The 24,850-nt window shown below is 37.3% G+C and overlaps 1 protein-coding gene across 3 annotated transcripts in view; it reads left to right on the top strand.

The window, feature by feature from the left end:
* MED13L (mediator complex subunit 13L) overlaps positions 1 to 24,850 on the top strand; it is a 320,312-nt gene that overhangs the window by 20,520 nt on the left and 274,942 nt on the right. For 2 of the 3 annotated variants that reach the window (XM_050748556.1, XM_050748557.1), the window contains exon 2: positions 20,501 to 20,738. In XM_050748556.1, coding sequence (XP_050604513.1) covers positions 20,501 to 20,738 — 238 coding nt within the window. Of the gene's footprint in view, positions 1 to 20,500; positions 20,739 to 24,850 lie in introns of those variants that run through there. The other variant, XM_050748559.1, reaches the window with a different exon arrangement.

The raw sequence follows: 24,850 nt of genomic DNA, 5'->3' as shown, positions 1-24,850 counted from the left end.
CTTTTGCTGTTTGTGAAGAGTGCTTGCTGCAGGCTTGGCATTGCTTAACTACCAGCTACATGCATTTTCTCATGCTCACAAGGTCCTTTTGAGGTAAGTTCTACTATTCTCATTTTTCAGATAAGAACACTGAAGCAAGAAATTTAAGTAGTTTGTCCAAGGTCACACAGGAGCTGAGTCTCTTGATTCAGAGCCTGAACTTTTAACCAGGAGTACATTTGTATTTTATGTTTTTCTTCTATGTAAATTCTTTTAGGACTTCAGTGAAGCTCCTCCTAGCTATTCCAAACATTATTGGTCTCTTTCTTTTCTGAGCCTTTTAAAAATTAACAGTGTAGACCATATAATTTAGTACAAGTGCTAAGGTAGAAATCACTGGAGCATATAGATTTGCCTGAGATTAATGGAGTGATAATACAGTTGACGTTTTTTTAAAGTTTCATCAGAGATTAATGGAGTAATATACAGCCTAAAATTTCTTCCCAGAGATAGGGAAATAGATTTTTTTTTTCTCTTACACTGTTCCAAATTGAGGAATCATTTGGAAAATGAAAAATTAGAAAGATAGTTTATTGTTTTGATTGATGAGTGGGGGAGGGTTAAACCTACATAACCATGTGATCTAAAAAATAAAAACGATCACCTTGATAAAAGCCTTTTAGTTTTTTAAAAAATAAGCCAGTTATTATAATATCAAAATGATTTAGTATCACATCATATGCTTATTTAAAAATAGACAGCTTAAAAAGAAATCTCTTTTTCTTTGAGGCAGCTTGGAGGCATGCATTTTACAACTGATGTGGTTATCAGGGGATCTGGATTCTTTCTGTCTTGTTACTACACTGTTCTTAGTTTATGCCATTAGTAGCATATAGTTCAAGATGGCTGTTCAGACTCCAGTCATCAAGGTTGCATTCTAGGTTAGAAGGAGGTGGAACTGTGGGAAGGACACATTGTCCTTTAAGGAAACCTCCAGCAAGTTCCCTACAGCACTTCTGGCGATACTTCAAGGCCTTACTTAACTTGAAGGAGGCTGGGAGATGTAGTTCTTTAAGTGGGCATGTTGTTATCCACAGCAGTGTAAAGTGTATGTTACTATTGGTGAAGGAGCCATTCATGTTTGTGTAGACAGTGCCTGCCTCATAAATAATATACATTTCTGTTTATAGTCTGTTACTGCAGCTGGGAAGCGAACCATCTTAATGTCACTAATAAACTTTATTAAAAAGAGAGTTCAGTTCCCAGAAATTTCACAAGAATTCTCTTTTAGTTAAGGCTAACATATACAGATCATTTAACCAGTGTCTTGGAATAGTCAGACATGAAAATAATTTATTTGAAAATATTGTGTATACTTTCTACAAGATTTACACTTACCTAGGAGATGCGCAAGATGATACTTTGGTTTTATTAAAAGTAGTTTGTTTTGGGCTGGGCACAGTGGCTGACGCCTGTAATCCCAGCACTTCGGGAGGCTGAGGTGGGTGGTCAAGAGATTGAGACCATCTTGGCCAACATGGTGAAACCCCATCTCTACTAAAAATACAAAAATCAGCTGGGGGAGGTGGCTCATGTCTGTAGTCCCAGCTACTCTGGAGGCTGAGGCAGGAGAATCGCTTGAACCTGGGAGGCGGAGGTTGCAGTGAGCTGAGATCAATCCACTGCACTGCAGCCTGGCGACAGAGCAAGACTCCATCTCAAAAAAAAAAAAAGAGTAGTTTCTTTCCTTTGAGAGATTGTTTACATGGATTCTTCCATTAATACGTACATTTTTTATTATATTTATTGAGACATACTTTACATACAATAAAAGATACTCATGTTAAGTATATGGTTTCAGAATTTTGACAAATGTATACGTCTGTGAAACCACTGAAATCAAAGTAGAGAACATTTTTACGATGCAGAAAAGTTCATACATGTCCTTTTGCAGTCAGGGTCTCCCCCTTGCCCCTCAGCCTTCCTCCCCTCCAGGCAGCTGCTAATCTGCTGTTACTATAGAATCATTTTGCCCTTTGTAGAATTTTTAATAAATGGAATCATATAGTATGTAATCCTTAGTTCTGGTTTCATGTTATTGCTTAGGTAGCTTTTTTTTTTTTTTCCCCCTAAATAATAGTCTCTTTTCTGGATATGCCACAATTTGCTGTTGGCTGTGAAAATTAATGTACTGCTTTTTGTGTGGAACATATATTTTTATTTTTGTAAATAACTAGGAGTTTCACTTTATAAAGAACTGCCAAACTTGCAAAAAATGGTTGTATCATTTAATATCCCACCAGTTAGTATGGGAGTTCTGATTGCTCTGCATTCTTGCGACATGGAGTACAATGAATTTTTAAAAATTTCAGCCATCCTTGTGGTGTGTGGTACACGTCGTGAATCATTTATCTAAAACTCTTGGAACCAGAGGTGTTTTGGATTTTGGATTTTTTCAGATTTGGGCATATTTGCATTACACTGGTTGAGCATCCCTACTCTGAAAATCTAAAATTTGGAATTTCCTTTGAGTGTCATGTTGGCATGTGAAAAGTTTTGATTTTGGAGCATTTTGGATTTTTGAATTAGGGATGTGCAGTATGTAGTAACTTATTTCAGTTTGTAATTCTTTGATAACAAATGAAGTTTAACATCATTGCATGTGCTATGTCTTTTGGGAAATGTCTCTTCACATCTTTTGCCCAATTTAAAAATTAGGTTGTTTTCTTATTTGATTTGGAATAATTCTTGGAATATCCTGGATACAAGTTCATTGGCAGATAGATTTATTACAAATGTATTCTAATTTGTGGTGTGCCTTTTCATTTTCTCACTGTGTTCTTTGAAGAACAAAAGTTTTAAATTTTCATTAAGTCCAATATTACTTTTTAAAAATAGTCTATACTTTTCATGTCCTAAAACATCTTTGCCATCCCAAAGTAGGAAAGTTTTTTTCTTATGATTTCTTCAGAAGTTTTACAGCGTTAGTTAATTAGGTTTACGCTTGCAATCCAGTAACTAATTTTGAGTTAATTTATATGGAGTGAGGTAAGGATTGACATTCTGGTTTTGTTTTGCATATGTATGGCAAATTATTTAAACATCATTTGTTGAAGACTTTTCCTGTTGAATGACCTTCGAATCTTTGTTAAAAATTAACGGAATGTGTGTGTGCCTTGTTTTTTTCTGGGCTCTGCATTCTGTTCCTTTGATCTACATGTCTGTTGTGCTAGTACAACACTGTGATGATTACTGAAATTTTATAATATGTCTTGAAATTAGTTAGGATAAATTCTCTGACTTTGTTCTTTTTAAAAATTGTTTTGGTTCTTCTGGGTGTTTTGCATTTCAATATAAATTTTAGGATCAGCCTGTCAATTAAATTTTTTTTTTCTATGGGGATTTATTTGTGATTGTATTGAATCTGTAGATCAAATTGGGAAAATGGACATTTTAATGATTTTAAATCTTTCAGTTCATGAACATGATCTGGCTCTTCATTCCTCTAGATACTTAATTTCTCTCAACGTTGTTCTGTAGTTCTTGGTATATAGATCTGGAACATATTTTTATCATATATATTCCTAAGTAGGTTGTGTTTTTCAATGCTGTTTTGATGGCTATTATTTTAGAGTATTACCCCTCACCTCCTTTGGACACAGAGTCTCACTCTGTCACCCAGGCTGGAGTGCAGTGGTGCAATCTCAGCTGACTGCAACCTCTGCCTCTCCAGTTCAAGCAATTCTCCTGCCTCAGCCAGGAGAATCCCAGTAGCTGGGATTACAGGTGTGTGCCGCCATGCCTGGCTAATTTCTTTGTATTTTTAGTAGAGACAGTTTCACCATGTTGGCCAGGTTGGTCTTGAACTCCTGACCTCAAGTGATCTGCCTGCCTTGGCTACCCAAAGTGCTAGGTTTACAGGTGTGAGCCACTGCACCCGGCCATTTGAGAGTATTTTTTGACATGTTTACTGTTAGTATATAGAAATGCCATTAATTTTTGGATGTTGATTCTGTATACTGCAACTTTCCTAAGCTTTGTTAGTTGTAGTAGCTTTTTTTGTAAGTCCTTGGAGTTTTAAAAATGTACCTGATGGTGTTTTCTGCAAATACAGATGGGTTTATATCTTTCTTTGTAATTTGTATTTTACTGCTTTTTCTTGCTTCATTGTATTGATTAGGACCTGCAGGGCAGTATTGAATAGAAGTAGTCAGAGTATACATCCTTGTCTTGTTCCTATTCTTAGGCAGAAAATATTCACTCTTCTCATCGTTGACATTAGCTTTGAATGTTCTGATATCCCCGTAAGGTTGAGAAAGTTCTCTTTAATTCTTAGTTTTTAAAATACTGTGAAAGCCACTGGGCTCACACCTGTAATCCCAGCAATTCGGGAGGCCGAGGTGGGTGGATCACTTGAGGTCAGGGGTTCGAGACCAGCCTGGCCAACGTGGCGAAACTCCGTCTCTACTAAAAATACAAAAAATTAGTCTGGCATGGTGGCACACGCCTGTAATCTCAGCTACTCAGGAGGCTGCGGCACGAGAATCTCTTGAATCCAGGAGGTGAAGGTTGCAGCTAGCGAGTATCACGCCACTGCACTCCAGCCTGGGTGACAGAGTGAGACTGTCTCAAAAAAAAAAAAAAAAAAAAAAAATCCATGAAGGTGGGTGTTGATTTTTGTTAAATGTTTTTTTCTGCATCTATTGAGATGATCATAGGTTTTGTTCTTTTAATATGGTGAATTATACTGATGGGTTTCTAAATGTTGGACTAAGCTTGAATTCCATGACAAACTTTACTTAAGCTCATGGTGTATTATTTTATGTGTTATTAGATTTGATTTGCTTATATTTTGTTAATGGCTTTTTCATCTGTGTTTATGAGGGATATTGGCATGTACATTTTTTAAAATCTCGGTTTTGGTATCATGGGTAATGCTGGTGTCACAAAATAGTTTTGGAAATAGTCTGTCCTTTGTTTTCTGAAAGAATTTGTGCAGGGCTAGTGATATATTTTCCTTAGATGTTCCATAGAATTCACCAGTGAAGCTATATTGCCTTGGAGATTTTCTTGTGGGAAGGTTTGAAACCATGAATTCCATGTCTTTTTAAAATTTTTTTGAGACCGAGTTTCGCTGTTATTGCCCTGGCTGGAGTGCAGTGGCGCCATCTCGGCTCAGTGCAGCCTCTGTACCCCTCCCCCCACGGCCTGGGTTCCAGATATTCTCCTGCCTCAGCTTCCCAAGTAGCTGGGATTACAGGTGCGCGTCAACACCTCTGGCTAGTTTTTGTATTTTTAGTAGAGACGGGGTTTTGCCATGTTGGCCAGCCTGGTCTTGGACTCCTGACCTCAGGTGATCCACCCGCCTCGGCCTCCAAAAGTGCTAAGATTACAGGCGTGAGCTATCACGCCTGGCCCTCCATGTCTTTAATAGATATAGAGTTGTTCAGGTTTTCTGTTTCTTTGTTAATTTGGTAAAGGAATTTTGTTCATTTAACCTGAGTTTTATTGCACAAAAGTTGTAATAATTCCCCTATCATTTTACTGTTTTTAGAATGTGTGGTAATGCTTCCCCTTTTGTTCCTGATACTGGTAGTGTGTCTATTCGTTCCCTCTTGATTAGTCTAATGAGCATTTATTAATTTTACTAATCTTTTTAAAGAACCAGTTTTTTGTTTTCTTTTTTTCTGTATTGTCAAATTTGTTTTATATCTTATCTATTAATATTTCTTCTTTTTTCCACATTATTTCCTTTCTTCCATTTACTTTTGGTTTAATTTCTTCTTCCTTTCATAGCTTCTGAGGGTAGATGCTTAGATCACTGATATTATGCCCTTTTATGATTATGATTATTATTATTATTATTCTTATTTTTTTTGAGACAGAGTCTCGCTGTGTCGCCCAGGCTGGAGTGCAGTGGCGCGATCTCGGCTCACTGCAAGCTCCGCCTCCCGGGTTCACGCCATTCTCCCGCCTCAGCCTCCGAGTAGCTGGGACTACAGGCGCCCGCCACCACGCCCGGCTAGTTTTTTGTATTTTTAGTAGAGACGGGGTTTCACCATGTTAGCCAGGATGGTCTCGATCTCCTGACCTCGTGATCCACCCACCTCGGCCTCCCAAAGTGCTGGGATTACAGGCTTGAGCCACCGCGCCCGGCCGATTATTATTTTTTGAGACACATTGTCACTCTGTCACCCAGGCTGGTGTGCAGTGGAGAAATCACAGCTCACTGCAACCTCAGTGTCCCGGGCTCAAATGATCCTCTCACCTCAGACACCTGAGTAGCTGGGACCACAGGCATATGCCACCACACCTGGCTATTTTTTTTTTTTTTTTTTTTTTTTTTAGTAGAGACAAAGTTTTGTCATGTTGCCCATGTTGGATTTTTGCCTATCTAATATAAATATTTAGAGCCACAGATTTCTCCTTGAACACTGTTTTATGGACTAGCATATGATTTTTCTCGGTGAATGTTCCATGTGCATTTGAAGAAAAAGTATTTTGCTACTGTTGATGTAATGTTTTATAAATGTCAATTTGGTTATTTTGGTTGATAGTGTTGTTCATGTTTTTTTTTTTATCCTTATTAATTTTATGTCTACTTGTTCTATGGCTGAGAGGAGGCCTGTTGAAGTTTCCAATTATAATTTAGGATTTCTGTTTTTCTTTTTCAGATTTTTTTCCTTTATGTATTTTGAAGCTGTGTTATTAGGTGCCTATGCATTTGAGATTTTTTATGTTTTTTGAAGAATTGACATTTTTATCGTTACAATTTATTTTCCTTATTCCTAGTAATAGTACTTCTCTTGGTGTCAACTTTGATATTAATGTTGCCCCTTTAGCTCTCTCATAATTTGCACAGTATATCTTTTTTCTGTCATTTCACTCTTAACCCAAATGTGTCTTTATATGTAAGGTGTATTTCTTGTAGGTAACATGTAACTGGGCCTTTTTTTTTTTTTGAGACGGGGTCTCGCTCTGTCGCCCAGAGCTGGAGTGCAGTGGCGCGATCTCGGCTCACTGCAAGTTCCGCCTCCTGGGTTCACACGATTCTCCTGCCTCAGCCTCCGGAGTAGCTGGGACTACAGGCGCCCACCACCACGCTGACTAATTTTTTGTATTTTTTTTAGTAGAGATGGAGTTTCACCGTGTTGGCCAGGATGGTCTCTTTCTCCTGAGCTCGTGATCTGCCTGCCTCGGCCTCCCAAAGTGCTGGGATTACAGGCGTGAGCCACCGCGCCCGGCCAGTTGGGCCTTACTTTTAAAAAAAGATCCATGATGAGAATCTCTGCCTTCTAATTGTAATACTTAGAGAATTTATATTTAATATAATTATGTTGATTTACTTGGGTTTAAGTACACTGTCTTGTTTTTCTCCCTACTGGTCCTGTCTGTTTTAGTTCCTTTCATTCTCTGCTTTTTTTTTCTTTTTTTAACTTACTTTGGATTATTTTGAGTATTTTTTATGGCTCCATTATCATTTATTGAATAATTGGCTTATTAGATATACCTCTTTGTTTTACTTTTTAGGGGTTGATCAAGGGTTTATAATGTGCATCTTTTACTTACCACAATTTACCTTCAAATAATATTAAACTTCTTTATTTATAATGTAAAAACCTCCCATTTTCTCCTTCTGGCCTTTGTGCTATTGTTGTCATACTTTTTTTTTCTTTCTATATCTGACATGTAGTCCACAAGGCATTATCATTTTGCTGTAAACAGTTAATAAGCCTTTAAAGAAATTTAAAGATGAAAAAACAAATATTTTATATTTATTTATATGTTACCTATTCCTGGTAATTGTTCTTCTTTTGTGTAGATCCAGGTTTCTATCTTGTGTCATGTTCCTTGTACCTGAAGAATTTAAAAAAAAAGTATTCTAGTTACATTAATTTTACTGCAGGTCTGTTGGCTTCTGTTCATCTAAAAATAAGTCTGTATTTTACCTTAATTTTTGAGGGATATTCATCTTTGATCTAAAATTCTAGATTTGGGAACTATTTTTTTCTTTTAGCATATTTTTCCATTGTTTTTGGCCTGCATATTTTCAGCTGAGAAGTCTGTAGTTAATATTATCATTGTTTTTTCTTGTGTAATGTATCTTTTTTTCCTCTGCCCACTTTTAATATTTTCCTTTATATCACTGGTTGTTACAAATTTTATTTTGTTGTATGTCGGTGTGAGTTTTTTTTTTTTTTTTTAGTTTATGCTGCATTAGGGTTCACTGAACTCTTTAGATCACAGGTTTATTGATTTCATGAAACTCGGAGACAGTGTGGTCCTTATTCTGAAATAATTTTTGTTCCCATTCTCTCCCACATTCTGAGACACTAATGGCATGTATGTTAGATTGCCTGATACCGTGCTGACTGCAGAAGTCACTTTGGCTTGTTTATTATGTTTTGTTATACACATTATTTGTTTTTCAGCTTTGATAGTTAATATTGTGTGTTTTAAAGCCCTGACCTCCCCCCTTTTTTTTTTGTGGGTAGTGCTTAATCTGCTGTTAAACTCACAGCGAATTTTTCATTTTATATTTCGCGTATTTGAACTGTAGAAATTTTACTTAGTTAAAAAAAAGTCTCCCATTTATGTCCTTATGTTTGTGTTTTTCTTTAAATTCATATTTATAATGGCTATTTTAATTGGCTTGTCTGTTAATTTCATCATTACTTTCATTTCTATGTCTGTTTCTGTTAAGTGACTTCTTACAGTCATGAGTCCCATTTTTCTACTTCTTGAATGTCTGGTATTTTTTATTGGTTGCTGGACATTGTGAATGTTGTTGAAAGTCTGGATTTTATTTCCTTCCTTTAAAGAGTTGAATTTTGTATTGGCTGGTAGTTAAGTTACTGGCAGTTAATAAGATCAGCCTATTATTATTAGTATACTTTTTTCCTGAGGCTTGATTATTAGTGTGGGTTAGAATAGACTTTATGCTAGCACTGGTTTCCTCCTTATGAGGTATGGTCATTTTATGGTCTCTATTCAGTGCCCAAGGTGTTTAACAATGTTTTTTCTCTCTGGCTGTTCAGAACTTGACTGCCTCCCAGCTTTAGGTGAACTCTTGGAATGATAGCTCCCAGTAGTTCTCTGCCTGACCTTGTTGAATTTTACTGTTTGAATGTGCAGCTTAGTGCTTAGGAACAACTGCAAAAGAACCGCTATCAGATCTTTGGAGCTTCTTTCCTGAATATTCTTCTTTATGGTAATCTGCCTCCACAAATCCCAGCTGTCTTGGCCTTTGTAGGGCCAACCTCATTGTATGCCTTCTCTCAGGGAGTCTAGCTCTGTACTGCCTGTTGAATAGTGTCTGAAATTTTGCATATTCTGTCTAGTTTTCTGGTTGTTTATAGTGGGAGAACAATTGGTGCTTCTTATTTATATTTTAAATGTCACATTTGTCTGTGTATGTTATCCTAGCTCAGGTATCAGCAGACTTTTTCTTATAGAACCAGAGTAATTATTTCAGGCTCTGGGCCCTGTAGCCCCACTTGCAACTCTGTGGTTGTAGTTTGAAAGCAGCCACAGACAATATGCAAAATAAATGGGATAGTTGTGTACTGATAAAACTTTATTTACAAAAACAGGTGGTTAGCCCCAGACCACTGTTTGCTAGCCCCTGAGTTAGTTGACTGAAATACAAATGATATTAGAATTATGAAATCTTATTGTTGGATGGAATCCTTGAGACTCTTATTTCAGGTGTGAAAGGAACTCTTTAAGTCACATTGTTCAATTAGCCCTTTGATATTTGAAGCCACTCTACAGTGTCCTAATCTGGTATTGACCAGCTTCTCCTTAACCCCCCATATCTATGATTAACTCTCAGTCAGGGATTTATTTCTTGAGGGAGCTCTCACTGTTGTTGTTGCTTTAATCATCAGTTTTTCCATTTGGTTCTGTTGCTACCGCTTGGGACTGTGCTGAGCAAATGTAATTAATCTTCTACATATCAGCCTTCCATATAATAGAAGACTAAACAAGTTCAGAATCATTTTAACTGAGTATTAAGTTCATTCAGCTATGTTATTTTTATCACATGGCTTTATTCTTCTATTTTATTCTTGTTGCTGTGTTAATTTGCTTGAAAGGATTGAATGTGGGGCTAGATAGCCTCTAGCCATATGACATGTTTAGATTTCCTCACCAGCCTAGTCTTTCATCTCTTCATTTGTTGCATTTTACCTCGATTCTTCTTAAAGTATGGAGCTAGGAGCCGAAAGCAGTACTGAATAATGACTGATAATTTAGATCTGTTGAATAGGATCAAGATTTTCTACTTTTATTAATGTAGCTTAAGGTGGCAGTTACTTTTTAAATATCGACTTCACATTGTTTAATTGTAGTAAACTTATTGTCAAATAAAATCTCTAAGCCCTTGCACTCATACCTTTGCTATAAACCAACTTGAAAAAATTTTTATTTTTTTTGGTTAATATTGGTAAACTGAGCAGTGAAAATAAAATGACACTTGAGGAAAACAGTTATTATGAATCAGTACATATGCATATGTGTGTGTATATATTTGTTAGAAAGCATCTTTTATATATGACCTCATTGTATGGAGGAATACCACATCGTATTTCTCACAACATGGAAATAACCAGTCGGATGGGAGGCCCATTGTCTCGTCAGCAGCCCATCTACACAGGGAATCCTTGGCCAGCAGCATAGCTATGGCTGAGAAGAATTTGAGCAGAGCCAGATGGGATGGAGTATGCAGCTGGAAAGATGTCTCGGTCCAGCTGGGTTTTAATAGTCTAAAATGGAGAAAAGAAACAGTCAACAACACCACATTATTTTAACACATGGTTAAATAACCTTTTGGCTTTTGCAGCACAATTTATGGGATATTAAATTGTTCTTCAGTTTAGGAATTTGTCTAGAATAAGTCTATGAAGTAATGTGAGTTCTCAATATTAGTAGCTTTATATTTTATTACCCCATTTTGATTAATTTTTGTTTAAATTTCCTTTTTTTAAGCAGATTTATATACTCTTACACAATTCAATTAAAGAATCAGGTAGTTCTACAAGGTTTATAAGAACAATATTCTGCTCCTGCCCCTGTTTTACCTTCTTTAGAGGCAAACATGACCCTCTTTTGTTGATTATCTTGGTTCTTTCTTAAATGTTTCTAAATACTGAGGTGATAGTTACTTTTAGATTTTTCAGTTCTAGATCTTCCACTATCGAAGAGGATTTAATTCATTCTTTCTGCCTCCTACAAAGCAGATGCTCTTCTAAAAATTTCCCTCCCTCCCTCCCTCCCTCCCTCCCTCCCTCCCTCCCTTCCCCGTCCCTGTCCCCTTCCCCTTCCTTTCTCTCCCCTCCCCTCCCCACCTCTGCCCCCAGCCCACCACCACCTCTGACTCCTTAGCTCAGGTGATCCTTCTGCTTGAGCCTCCTGAGTAGCTGGGACTACATATGTGTGCCACAATGCTTCAGCTATGTCTGTCAGTCTGTATGTAGAGACAAGGTCTTGCTGTGTTGCCCAGACTGGTCTCAAACTCCTAGGTCAAGTCATCCTTCTGCCTTGGCCTCCTAAAGTGCTGGCATTACAGACATGAGCCACAGGTCCCAGGCTGGTTACTTTTCTGTAACTTAACTCATCCCCAAAGTTTTTGCCTATTGTCTGAAACCCCTTTAAGACTCTCAGATGTATCAGGTGTTTTATTAGTTTCACCTTCCTGAAGAAGTCTTTACGGACCTGTCATAGTCTTGATCGGTTGCCCTCTGCACTGGTGTGTAGTTGGCAACCTGGAGTCATCATTTGCTGTGATTTTAGGAATTTATTTTGTTCCCTCTCATGTTAGGTCTGTTTCCTGAATCTTATGACTTCTTGGTTTATTCCCTCCTTTTGGTAAGTACATACCCAGTAGCTGCCTGAGAAATTGTGCTGCTGCTTTTTTTTTTTTCCTCATGTTTAAAAATGCATTTATTATCATATATTTGATAGATAGTTTAGGCTGGTGTAGCCATTTAATATTTAGTTTGGAAATAATTCTTTAGAATTTTGGAGTTATTGCACCTTTGCCTTCTTGCTTGTGGTATTGCTGTTGAGCAGTTAGAAATCCTGATTTCGGATATGTGACCTCTTTTTACTATATGGAAACTTGGAGGATCTTCTGTTAGTCTGCAGTGTGCTGAAAGTTTACAGTGATATGCCTTCCGCGAGTCTCTCTTAATCCATTGTTCTGAGCACGCAGAGAGCTCTTTCAATCTAGAAATTCACGTTCTGTTTTTCTGGGAAATTGTTGTGAATTGTTTTATTGGTCATTTCCTCTTTATTTTGTGTATTTTCTCTTTCTGAAAGCTCTTGTATTTGGATTTTCAGCTTTCCCCCATTTTTCATTTTTGTTTATTTGCTTCACTTTCTAGGAGATTTCCTAAACTGTATCTTCTAAACATTTTACTAAGTTCTATCATTTCTGGAATCATTATTTAAAAATTTCCAAGAGCTTTTAAAAAATTCTCTGCTGAAATAGCATCCTGTTTTTTTTTTTTTTTTTTTTTTTTTTGAGACGGAGTCTCGCTGTGTCGCCCAGGCTGGAGTGCAGTGGCCGGATCTCAGCTCACTGCAAGCTCTGCCTCCCGGGTTTTTACGCCATTCTCCTGCCTCAGCCTCCCAAGTAGCCTGGACTACAAGCGCCCGCCACCTCACCCGGCTAGTTTTTTGTATTTTTTAGTAGAGACGGGGTTTCACCGTGTTAGCCAGGATGGTCTCGAACTCCTGACCTCGTGATCCGCCCGTCTCGGCCTCCCAAAGTGCTGGGATTACAGGCTTGAGCCACCGCGCCCGGCCAGCATCCTGTTATTTTTAAATGGTTGCACCATTTTATTTTTTTGAGAATATTAATTGTTGGTGTTTTTAAAGTTTTCTTCTCCCAATGTTGTCTTTCCTTCTAGTTGCTTTTTGATTTGTTTTTGTTTCTGTAATTCCTCAGTGGTTTTCTTCAATTATTTAGCAATTCTTGGTTGTATGTTCGTGTTTAGGAACGGTGGACTAAGAATCTGCTTGGAATTTCTGAGCATGTGACAGACATTTGCTTAACTGTGCACTTCACTGATCTGAGTGGGCTCTTTAGTTGGGGAATCTCTGATCTCGGTATCTTGAGGTCTTTTCTGTGGAGCTAAGATTTCCCAGAGAAGACTTTTCCAATTCCTTTCTGAGGAGTGAAGACTGGCTGCTAGTTTTCTGGGTGCTTAGAGGGCAATGGTAGGGAGGGGTGGTCCTTGGCCTTCATTCTATATATTTCACCTAATGCCCTGTTTTCACTCTGGTTCCCTGCTTTCAGTTTGCCTGTGTCCTCCAGTCCAGGTACCCTCTGTTTACTGTCTCCAGATAATTTATACATTTGCATTTATTTTCTGGGGTGAAGAAGGGGCAGTTGTTCAGCTCTGTGCAGTAGGGAGAGTACCTGGGCATCTGAGTGCCTTTTTCTTTTCTTTTTTTTTAATTTTAATTTTATTTTGAGATTGGGTCTCACTCTGTTGCCCAGGCTGGAGTACAGTGGTGTGATCATAGCTCACTGCAGCCTCAGCCTGCCAGGCTCAAGAGACCCGCTCACTTTAGCCTCCCTAGTAGCTGGGACTGCAGGCAAGCAGCCCCATGCCTGGCTTATTTTTAAATTTTTTGTAGAGTTGAGGTCTCACTGTGTTGCTTAGGCTGGTCTAGAACTTCTGTGCTAAAGTGATCCTCCTGCGGTGGGCCTGCGAAAATGTTGAAATTACAGGCGTGAGCCACTGTGCCCAGCTGAACACCTTTTAAGCAGGCTTTTAACCAATTTTCCTTGTTTAATCTCCTCTCTGCCTTTCAACCCTACTTCCAAAAGGAATCTGTATTTAATTCCTGAGGCTGAGGGGATTCTGTGTCAATTGGGTTGTATCTCTTTCTTCATGTTTAGGATTCAGTTTTCTTAGGTATTGTAAATCTCCTTATCAGAGCATCTGCTAACCTAGCCTTCAAAATTTTGATGCTGTATCCTCTCTTGTTCCACCTGCCATTGTAATTATGTCATTTAATGAAATAAAACAATGAAACAAATGTTTTTCTTGGTGTCTTACAGGGGTTTAGGAGAGAGCAAAAGCAGATGTGTATGTTTATTTTGCTGTCTTTACCTGGAGTTGATTAGTTATGTTTTAACAGAAGTTTCTGTTACATGTGACTTTTTTCCTTCCTCTGAGTTGAGAGGTGACTTAATATATTTACTGTATTGACCTGCTCTACTGGAGTAGTAACCCAATCATAGGAGGAGATGAGGTGGGGCCCACTTGGAATTTCCTAGTGCATGCTTGTCAGCCTCAAATGATCACAGCTGCCTTTTCTACACGCCAGCCTAGAATCCTGCCCAGGATTGATACGTTAAACTAATTGGTTTATACTTTGAGGAATCTTTGAATAGTTTCCTGAAGTGTTGACTATCTTCTGGCAGCTTTTCTGTTCTTGATGGTAGTAAGGGTTCCATCTCATTTACAAGTTGCCTTTATGAGTGGGATGTAATTAGCTTGGGCCAGGAGACTTAAACTCATTTGCAGTATCTAGGTCAACCCTGTCACTTTTTGGTCCTGAATCTGAGGTGTCTTGAGGTAGAGTAGATTTCTAACATCGCTTAGGTAAACGGTTGAAAAACCAGGCCTTAGAACCTAGACCTCCTGATTTCCAGCCAGTGTTCTTTCCATGATACTACACCATGGGTTCATTCTAATCAATGTCTCGATTTTACTGTGTTCATTAATCACTGAATGTGGTTTTAACTCTGAGGAGCCATATTGCAAGTATATGCTGTTGGTCACAAGGGATCTAGTTGCTATGGGTCACTGTAAATAAATGATTTCATTTCCTACATATTGTGTGTGAAGAATAGGACACTAAGAATCAATATAAATTTTCTTTGAATCACATTTATGTCAGTTAGGAAGTGCTTTATCCCTGTTTTGTTGTAATCTATTTAGAACTGTTCGGAACTGATTGTAGTGGTCTTTTGGTTAGGCCAGGGGAGTATCTGCCACTTAACCCATTTACGCCTAGTGTTCCATTATTGGAACGCTAAACTTGTGGGAGTTATTTATATCCTACTGCTCAAGGTCATCGCCAAGGTCTGATTTTTCACAAAAAAATTTACATCCTCCCACGTAAATGGGTTAAGTTCAATTTTCTGAGAACAGTGACTACCCCTATATTACATGCCAGCCATTGCTGAGCAGATTTCCTTCCAGCCTCCCTTGCTATCAGAATAATGATTTTGTTGGTTCGTTATACATATTATCTAAGAATTAGTTTATGTAGATACCATCTTATAGTGGTAACTTGTAAAAGAAGGCATATAATTATCTGAGTGAAATAAAAGTTTATTCTATTCATGGGATGATATGTGGGCACTCTTATACCAGTTTTCTTAATACCTCAGGAAGACTAAAGAAAGATTCATGAACTTTCTTTTTTTTTTTTTTTTTTTTTTTGAGACGGAGTCTTGCTCTGTCACCCAGGCTGGAGTGCAGTGGCCGGATCTTAGCTCACTGCAAGCTCCGCCTCCCGGGTTCACGCCATTCTCCTGCCTCAGCCTCCCGAGTAGCTGGGACTACAGGCACCCGCCACTTCGCCCGGCTAGTTTTTTTTTTTGTATTTTTTAGTAGAGACGGGGTTTCACCGTATTAGCCAGGATGGTCTCGATCTCCTGACCTCATGATCCGCCCGTCTCGGCCTCCCAAAGTGCTGGGATTACAGGCTTGAGCCACCGCGCCCGGCCCATGAACTTTCTTAAATTAGAAAGTATGTCCATGAGCTCTAGTCATTGCTAAATTGAGTTGATGACAGTTTCTTTGTACTATTTTATAATCCTCTAGGGCTAATTTTTACCATTTGCCTTACGAAATAGCATGGCAGAATGGAGAGAATTTATACTTTAAATTCAGTTACAGCTTAAGTCTAGTTTTATTTGGGATCTGCCATTTGCTACCTGTGTGGCACTGGGAGAATTATTCAACCTTTCTGAGTCCTAATTTCTTTAGCTGTCTGTTGTGAAGTTTATAAATTATATAGGAAGTCACTAGTATGGTGCTTGGTATTAGAAATAATATATGAAAACTCGTATGGTCCCTGGTGTTAAGTAGATGCTTGGTAAATAATGATGGTGGTTATTATACGTAATGTGCATATGGGTTTCCTTCTTTGTATATTTTGATTTCATCGTTTTGGTTCTATATTTTAGAAACCATGTAGTTTAATACTTAGATATAATTAAGGATTGTTTTTTGACAGTGAGAAATAGTTGTGTTTGGGGATAATTTTGAATCTAGAATTATTTTAAAGATTTGCTTTAAAATTTTGAAATCATTAGGTAAAGAATTTTGTGTTTTAGAGATAAATATTAGTCAGAAATTGAGACAGTATGGCTGGGCGCCGTGGCTCACGCCTGTAATCCCAGCACTTTGGGAGGCTAAGGCGAGTGTATCACCTTAGGTCGGGAGTTTGAACCTAGCCTGGCCAACATGGTGAAACCCCGTCTCTACTAAAAATAGAAAAATTAGCTGGGTGTGGTGGCGGGCACCTGTAATCCCATCTACTTGGGAGGCTGAGGCAGGACAATGACTTGAACCCAAACCCGGGAGGGGGAGGTTGCATTGAGCCAAGATCACACCCCTTCTCTCCAGCCTGGGAGACAGAGCAAGACTCCATCTCAAAAAAAATAACAAACAAAAAAAAAAACCAAAAACTAAACAAACAAAAAAAAAATAGAACTTGGAGTGCACTTGATTTTTTAACTATAAATATGATCATGGTCTGTGAAGACGTTTTACTCTTAATTGAATAAACATCCATGATGGGATTTTTTTTTTTTTTCTTGGACAAACTGTTTCAATATCATTAAGCTGTTTTTTACCAAACATTAATTCAAAATTTAAAGCTAAATCTTCGAACGCCGATTTTATACTTAGTTACCTCTTTTAGGCTTGATTATTGTTACATTTTTCCATGAAGACCAGTATAATGATATTTAGTTTTAACTTTAAAGGAACTGTTTTAGCTGAATTAGGAGGAGTTTAAGTTTGTAGCATTGCTGTTGTGTCACTTGCATTTGTAAGATATCACTTGCTAGAACAACTTTGTAAAAATAGAGCAGGTGGTAGCAGCTTCCCTTTGCCACTGATAGCATAGATGTACTGATAGGCAGTTAGTGGAAGCACTAGGATTAGGAAACCATTCTCCTAAAACAATGTTAAATATTTTGTCTCCTCTACTGCCGGATATTACAGGTGAAAGTGTTGTAGTGAGTAAATTACTGTGCATAGATTTTCATGGGGACTGACTTATCTGATGTTTAAAACTCTGATACTAATTTTCTAACCCTTTAAATAAGGTTATTAGTGATTCATATTTATTTATTTATTTATTTATTTTCTTTTGTGATGCAGCCTCACTCTGTTGCTGGGCTGGAGTGCAGTAGCTTGATTTCGGCTCACTGCAACCTCCGTCTCCTGGGTTCAAGCGATTATCCTGGCTCAGCCTCCCAAATAGCTGGAACTACAGGCGTGCACCACCACACCCCGCTAATTTTTGTATGTTTAGTAGAGACAGGATTTCACCATGTTGGCCAGGATGGTCTCCGTCTCTTGACCTTTGATCCGCCTGCCTTGGCCTCCCAAAATGCTGGGATTACAGGCATGAGCCACTGCGCCTGGCCTGTTGGCGCAGCCTCATCCACAAGGCTCTTAGGCACAGAATACTCTTTAGCTTAGGTGATAAAAGAAGTTAGTCTTCGGCTTACCTTCTTGGATTTCAACTTTTTATTTTTGTTTCCTTCTTTGATGTTTAAAGATTGATGTTAGGGTTTCTGATTAAAATACACACATTGCTTTTATTTGAAGAAACAAAGGAACTTGGCCAGGCACAGTGGCTCACGCCTGTATAATCCCAGCACTTTGGGAGGCCGAGGAGGGTAGATTGCTTGAGGTCAGGAGTTCGAGACCAGCCTGGCCAACACGGTGAAACCCCGTTTCTACTAAAAATACAAAAATTAGCTGGGTGTGGTGGTGCACGCCTGTAATCCCAGCTACTCAGGAGGCTGAGGCACGAGAATTGTTTGAACCCGGGAGGCCGAGATCGTGCTACTGTACTCCAGCCTGGGTGATACAGCGAGGCTCCATCTCAAAAAAAAAAAAAAAAAAAAAAAAAAGGAACTTGTAAGATAGAAAAATGGACAAAGTGTATGAACAGACAACTCAAAGTGAAAGAAATAGTACTACTACTACTGGTATAATGAAAATATCATTTACAGTTTTTGCTATGTCCCAGACACTGTCTTAAGTGCTTCATATGTATACTGACTCATTGAACCAATGAATTAGTACAGAGCTGGGACCCAAACCCAGGAAGGGTGGCCCCATCTGATCAAAGATGTGATACCACATACTGATTTCCTCCTAGCAGAACAAGGGCTACCTATTAATAGAAGTACATACCCTTCTATTCAATTGGCAGATATTTTAAAAGACATGCAATTTGGGAGGTGGCTATTTGTATTGGGGAGACTGTTAACTGAATAGTAATGTGGTGGCATTCATCATGAGTCTTGATATATTCATATTCTTTGGTAATTCAGTATTAAGCAATCTCTTTAAAGGAAATAATCAGGAAAATAACAGTGTTCAAGGATGTTACCCAATTATAGTAATTACAATAGTGGAAATAAAATGGAAGATTGTCCAGTTGTTATGGAATGGTTAAATTATATTTTTTACAATGAATAGAATATTATGCAAACATTAAAAGTGTGTTTTGAAGAATAATTAGTAATATATAAAAATAAGTGAAAAAATAAGATATAAATCATCCAATATGGTTCCAACTTTAAAGCGTATATGTACAGAAAAAGAGGAAGGACATATACAGTAGGATGCTAATGATTATTATAACGTGATTATGATGTATTACTTCTGAACTTCTTACATTGGCCATGTAGTGCTTTTATATTTAGAGGAAACTAACATACAGGGAAACCCTAAACGATGCCAGTGCCGGCTTTTTACTTAAACATATTCATTAAAAATTTAGATTTGCATATCTCAGTGTAAAATATAAGTTAGTGAATTTTAGGTATTTTTAGTTTGTATATTTTTGTAACTTTTTTGAAGCAAAATCTTTTTTTTTTTTTGTTTTATTTTTGAAACAGAGTCTCGCTCTGTCACCCAGGCTGGAGTGCTGTGGCGCGATCTCAGCTCACTGCAACCTCCACCTCCCGAGTTCAGGCGATTCTCGTGCCTCAGCCTCCTGAGTAGCTGGGATTACAGGCATGCGCCACCATGCCCGGCTAATTTTGGTATTTTTAGTAGAGACGGGGTTTCACCATGTTGGTCAGGCTGGTCTCAAACTCCTGACCTTGTGATCTGCCCGCCTAGGCCTCCCAAAGTGCTGGGATTACAGGCATGAACCACTGTGCTCGACCTGAAGCAAAACCTTTTTAATTTGGATTAAATGAAAGGTGATTTTTCCTTTTCTTAAATGTGGTCATTATAGTGATTGATTGCTTTAGCACTTTTAGTATGTTTCAGTTATGTTAGTAGAAGATATGGCTGTTTTCTACTGAGTGGTACTTGTTTTTTTTGTAAACAACTTGCTAACAAAAATAATTGACCTTGTGCGGAAGGAGATGCATGAGTAAGGATTCAATGCAAGGACCTCCTGGGCTGTTTGGTACAGAATTAAATTGCGAATCTGTTTTACTAGTAGTTTTCAATATATAGTTGTACTTTTTAACTATTTCGCTTTCGCTTGTGTTCACTCTTTGAAGTTTAGCTCTTAAAGATTTAAGAAATCTTGAAATGTAAACATATGTAATAGAACAAAGATACAGTATCTGTTCTCTGCTGGTTGCAATGTGTGTAAAAAATAAAAGACCAAACTACATTAGGGAATTGTTACAGAAGCAAAGCTTTTCTGTTTGCTACATGTTAAAAAACATGAATAAATTTCTGATAACTTTGCATCAGTTTTCTTAATTGCTTCTACCTAAGTAGACTTGGTGTTCATGATGAAACACTCTCATGCTTCATGCTAACTGCTTCCCTAATTAAAAAAGGATTGAAACTGTAGCTTGTGGATGGGAAGAAATTATTTGAAAGAAATAATTTCATTTATACAAACTTATTTTTAAAATCTTACTTGATTTCTAAATATAATTTGTGAGTTGAGTATTGAATGATAACATAGAGAGTAGTTTTCTATATAGGGACTTTTTAGTAAATGTTTAGACAAATGATTCAACAGGAAATAGTGATTATCAGCTTGTTTTATGTTAGTATTTAATGTAAAGAACTATGTAGAAATCTTGATAGAAATTAACTTTCTCCCACCTTAAAATTTGAGAAGATTTGACATACGTTCTTCACTGGGAGGAATCTTATGAAGTTTCATGTAAATATTTATTTTAGCACAATTGCTTTTCTGTATGGAAGACTGTTTTTGGTGGTCTGTAAGTAAAAAGAGAAAACAATTACAATTTTTTGTCTTTTTCCAGGCTGAACTCACGGGAATCAAATGGCGTAGGTACAATTTTGGAGGGCATGGGGACTGTGGACCCATAATTTCAGCCCCAGCCCAAGATGATCCAATTCTGTTAAGTTTCATCCGCTGTCTGCAAGCTAACCTGCTTTGTGTATGGCGTCGTGATGTCAAACCAGATTGCAAAGAGTTATGGATATTCTGGTGGGGAGATGAACCCAACCTAGTGGGTGTAATCCATCATGAACTGCAGGGTAAGGTTTCTGTTTTTTTCTTAAAAATTATTTGCATCATATTTTTTTGAACATTGGTAAATTTCAAACAGATTATTAAGACTTGTCTAAAAGCAAGATTTTAAGTGTTTCATGGATATCTCTCTCAAAAGGAACATTCTCACCCCTCTTCCTCTTATCCCTGTTTTTTTTCCCTAACTCTTGTCCTTTTCCAGTTATGCTGAGAATCAGAACCTTGTGAACCACTGCTTAAATTAAATGAGAGTATTGTGTCTCCTGGGTGTGGTGGGGTGGAAACCAGGCTAAGATCCACTGTTTTTAAATGATAGTGAATTGTGAGTAACTAACAAAACAGTGAATTGAACAGTTATTGCTTTTTTCCTTGTACTGTGGTTGTTATGGTTCATTGCCAGCTGAACTGTTTGGTGGAAAATTGGAGAGATACAGAAATTTAGTTTTGAGCCTAATTGGACAAAATTGTGAGATTACATTGAATAGTATTTTGAGGAAAGATGAATATATGCGATCTGGTCTGAATTTGGTGTAGCAAATTTTCTCTTGTTTTTATTTCTGCTTTTCATGTAATTTGGTGATTCCAGGGAACATTGGCTCCAGTGTTGCCTGATTTTTAGCTTCAGATTGCATCTGATGTCTGGAAACTGAATTAATATAAGAATTTCATTTTTCTAAGCTGCTTTATATATTTACCACAGTTTTATAAGCAGGAAATTTTATCAGTTGTCTTTGAATTTCTGGTAAAAATTTTTACCTTTCTACGTGTTTCTATTTAGTATGCCAAGGGATTTTCTAAAGCAAGACTAATTCTAATCTTCAGTTAGTGTATTAACTCTTTTTGACTTAGTCTCCTAGAGCCAACTTTTATTATCTCCAAACTATATTGTGTTAATCTGTGGCTGAAAAATTTCAGATCGTGTTTGAAATGTTCTGTTACTTGATGTTTTTAATTTTTTTTTTTTTAAAGGAAGGAGTAAAGCTAACTTTAATGTATTTTCGAGGCTCTGTTCTAAAGCTTTTACATTTGCCTAAAGGATTTCCTGCCAACTTTTGCTTGACACCTTGCTGGTTTTTCTTGGCAACTATTTTTTATCTGTGATATCTCCTGCCACAGCAGCCAGAGGGCGGTAAACCACAATGGACTAATTGAGCTGTTTACTTTATGATCCATTTGTCTGTTCAGCTCAGACCTTTATTCTGGTGTTTTTTAGGGTATTTGGTTTATAAATATAAGAACCCATTCTAGGTGACATTGCTTGCTTAGCTGGGTAATCAGCAAAATCCCAGAACTTAATGTTCATCCCAAAGCCTGTTTTATGTAGTTAGCAGTTAACTTAGGTAAAATTAGAGTTTCAGAACATCTGGATTCTGTTTTATCAGAATTTTAAAAATAAGATGTCGCCTAGAAGATAATCACAACATTTTTGTTTGTCCATTAAAATATGGAAACATATTTTTAACTTTTTCCCATGTAGTAGAGACGTATAAAGCTTTTTAAAAAAGTGTCTTTCTTATTTTTCATAATTGTTTCTGACTGTCATCTTTTGTTTCTCTGTATTAATCTCTTACATTTTAGCTTTTTTGGTCTGCTCTTTGTTAGTGTGGTACATGTCATTTTGCAATGATGAGGAAACCAAACCCAACTGCTAATTAGGCTTATTTAATTGATACCATAGAATAAAATTATTTATGTATGCCAACAAAGAAAATTGTCAGTGTTCTTAGAAATAGCTTATGAAATTATTGTTATTTTTCATGGGCTTTGTTACTGAGTTAACAAAGGGATAGGGCATTTAAATTTTGGTATAGTTGCTTTAGATTGCATGTGTAGATTAATATCTTCAGTATTTTTTGATAAAGAGTTAAGCAAAGATTGAATTATTTTTAGATTTTTTAAAAATTCCAGAAGCGCTACATTTAAATTAGAAAATTAGGAAAACATAGAATCATCATATGGAGAGAACAAAGAAATAAAAATACTGAAGTCTGAGAGAGTTTTAGATGTTTTATGTGTAAATGAAATTGGTACCATACACTTTTTCTAATTTTCTAATGTAGTATTGTGAACATTTTCTCTTGAGAATGATTACTTTTCTTTTAAGTTTGAAAGTGGTATAAGCTGTTTATATTTTGTATTCTACTGGGAAAGTATTACAGTAATGGAATACTTATAACTTCATTGACTGTGTCTGCTCTTTTTAATATGAATTTTGAGCAAGTTTTTAGATCCATTTATATGAAGTGTCCATTTTTGTAGATAAAAGTAGTTGAAGAAGGTAATACATGGTTCAACCTAATAACAGAACATATCTAGCCTTAATTAGAAAAATAAGTGTCATAAAGACAACTTTGTTTCAAATAAGGGGAAATGTGATAGCAGTCATGAAAAACTGAAGGATACAAAGAGAATATTTTAATTGATAGCCATACAAAGTGGGGATATTTTAGAATCTATTTCATTCTCTAATATAGTTGAGTCATTTTATTTTGGGTAAAATAAATTACAGGCTGGGCATGGTGGCTCATGCTGGTTATCCCAACGCTTTGGGAGGTTGAGGGGGCCCGATTGCTTGAGGCCAGGAATTCGAGACCAGCCTGACTAACATGGTGAAACCCTGTGTTTACAAAAAATACAAAAAAAAAATTAGCCAGGTACGGTGACCTGCGCCTGTAATCCCAGCTACTCGGGTGAGTGAGGCTGGAGGATCACTTAAACCCAGGAGCCCAAGGTTGCAGTGAGCAGAGATCATGCCGCTGTACTCCATCCTGGGCAACAGTGAGACCCTGTCTCAAAAAAATAGAATAAATAAATAGTAGCAGAATCCTGCTAGCAGGCTTCAGTGTTAAGCATGAAATTACTATTATTTGTAACATTTTTTAAATTTTACGTTTCTTACATTGCTTCTTAGTTATGTTATTTGGCATTTCCTGGCTGGTCACGGTGGCTCATGCCTGTAATTCCTGCACTTTGGGAGGCCTAGGCAGGAGGATCACCTGAGTTCAGGAGTTGGAGACCAGCCTGGCCAACATAGTGAAACCCTCTCTCTAGTAAAAATAAACAAAAATTATCTGGGCATGGTGGTGGGTGCCTGTAATCCCAGCTACTGGGAGGCTGAGACAGCACAATCGCTGGAAACCGGGAGGCAGAGGTTACGGTGAGCTGAGATCATGCCACAGCACTCATGCTAGGCAACACAGCAAGACTCCATCTCAATAAATAAATAAATAAATAAATAGTAGCAGAATCCTGTTAGCCAGCTTAAATTAAGCATGGCATTACCGTTATTTGTAACTTTTAAAAATAGGGACATTTTACTGTTTCTTAAATTGCTTTTTAGTTATGTTATTTGGCATTTCCCTTTGTCTTCATAGTGTATTCCAAGAAGTGTCCTACCAAGAAACCTCACAGTGAGATATAATACCAAAGCAACCATCTTGCATTTAAATGTATAAAGTACCCCATAAAATGAGAATAATCCTACAGGGTACACACACAAGTTAGTTTTATGATATACTTTTTGTTTAATTGCTTGAAATATCTGTGAAATAGTCTGAGAGAAGACTATAACACATTTATAGTCTGTCCTTGTCACTTGAATAAACACTTTTGCGCTCTTGTCTGGGGAATTGCTAATATGTATGGTGTAGTGATTCAGAGCATGGACTCCGGATTGCTTGGGTTTGAATGCTTGCATGATCACTAGCTGTGTATTCTTAATCTAATTATTTAACTTAAACTGTGCCTCAGTTTTCCCACTGTGAATTAGGTTATGAGGTTAAGAAAAGTTAAAAGTACTTAGAGCAGCATATATAGCAGTTAATCTATAATTGTAACTATTGCTACTGCTACTGTGCAAAGACCTACAGGCTGCGAATGAATTGTGGCAAGAACAGGTTACCTGGGTCTTAGGGTAGGAGTGAAATAGTCTCCCCTCTAAAAGGCTGAGTACGTTGGTCATAGTGTGGAGTACACAGAACCAAGGATAAGAAATCTGGACTTAATTTGATAGATTTTGAGGAGTTAAAGGTTTCTGATCAGGAAAGAGATACAATTAGGAAGATTAATTTAGTAATATACAGCATTAATGTGTACAGGGAAACCATAATATTGTGATTTT

The sequence above is a fragment of the Macaca thibetana genome, chromosome 11, assembly GCF_024542745.1.
Source record: "Macaca thibetana thibetana isolate TM-01 chromosome 11, ASM2454274v1, whole genome shotgun sequence".
Taxonomy (NCBI): Eukaryota; Metazoa; Chordata; class Mammalia; order Primates; family Cercopithecidae; genus Macaca; species Macaca thibetana.
This window is presented reverse-complemented; position numbering and strand designations above follow the sequence as displayed.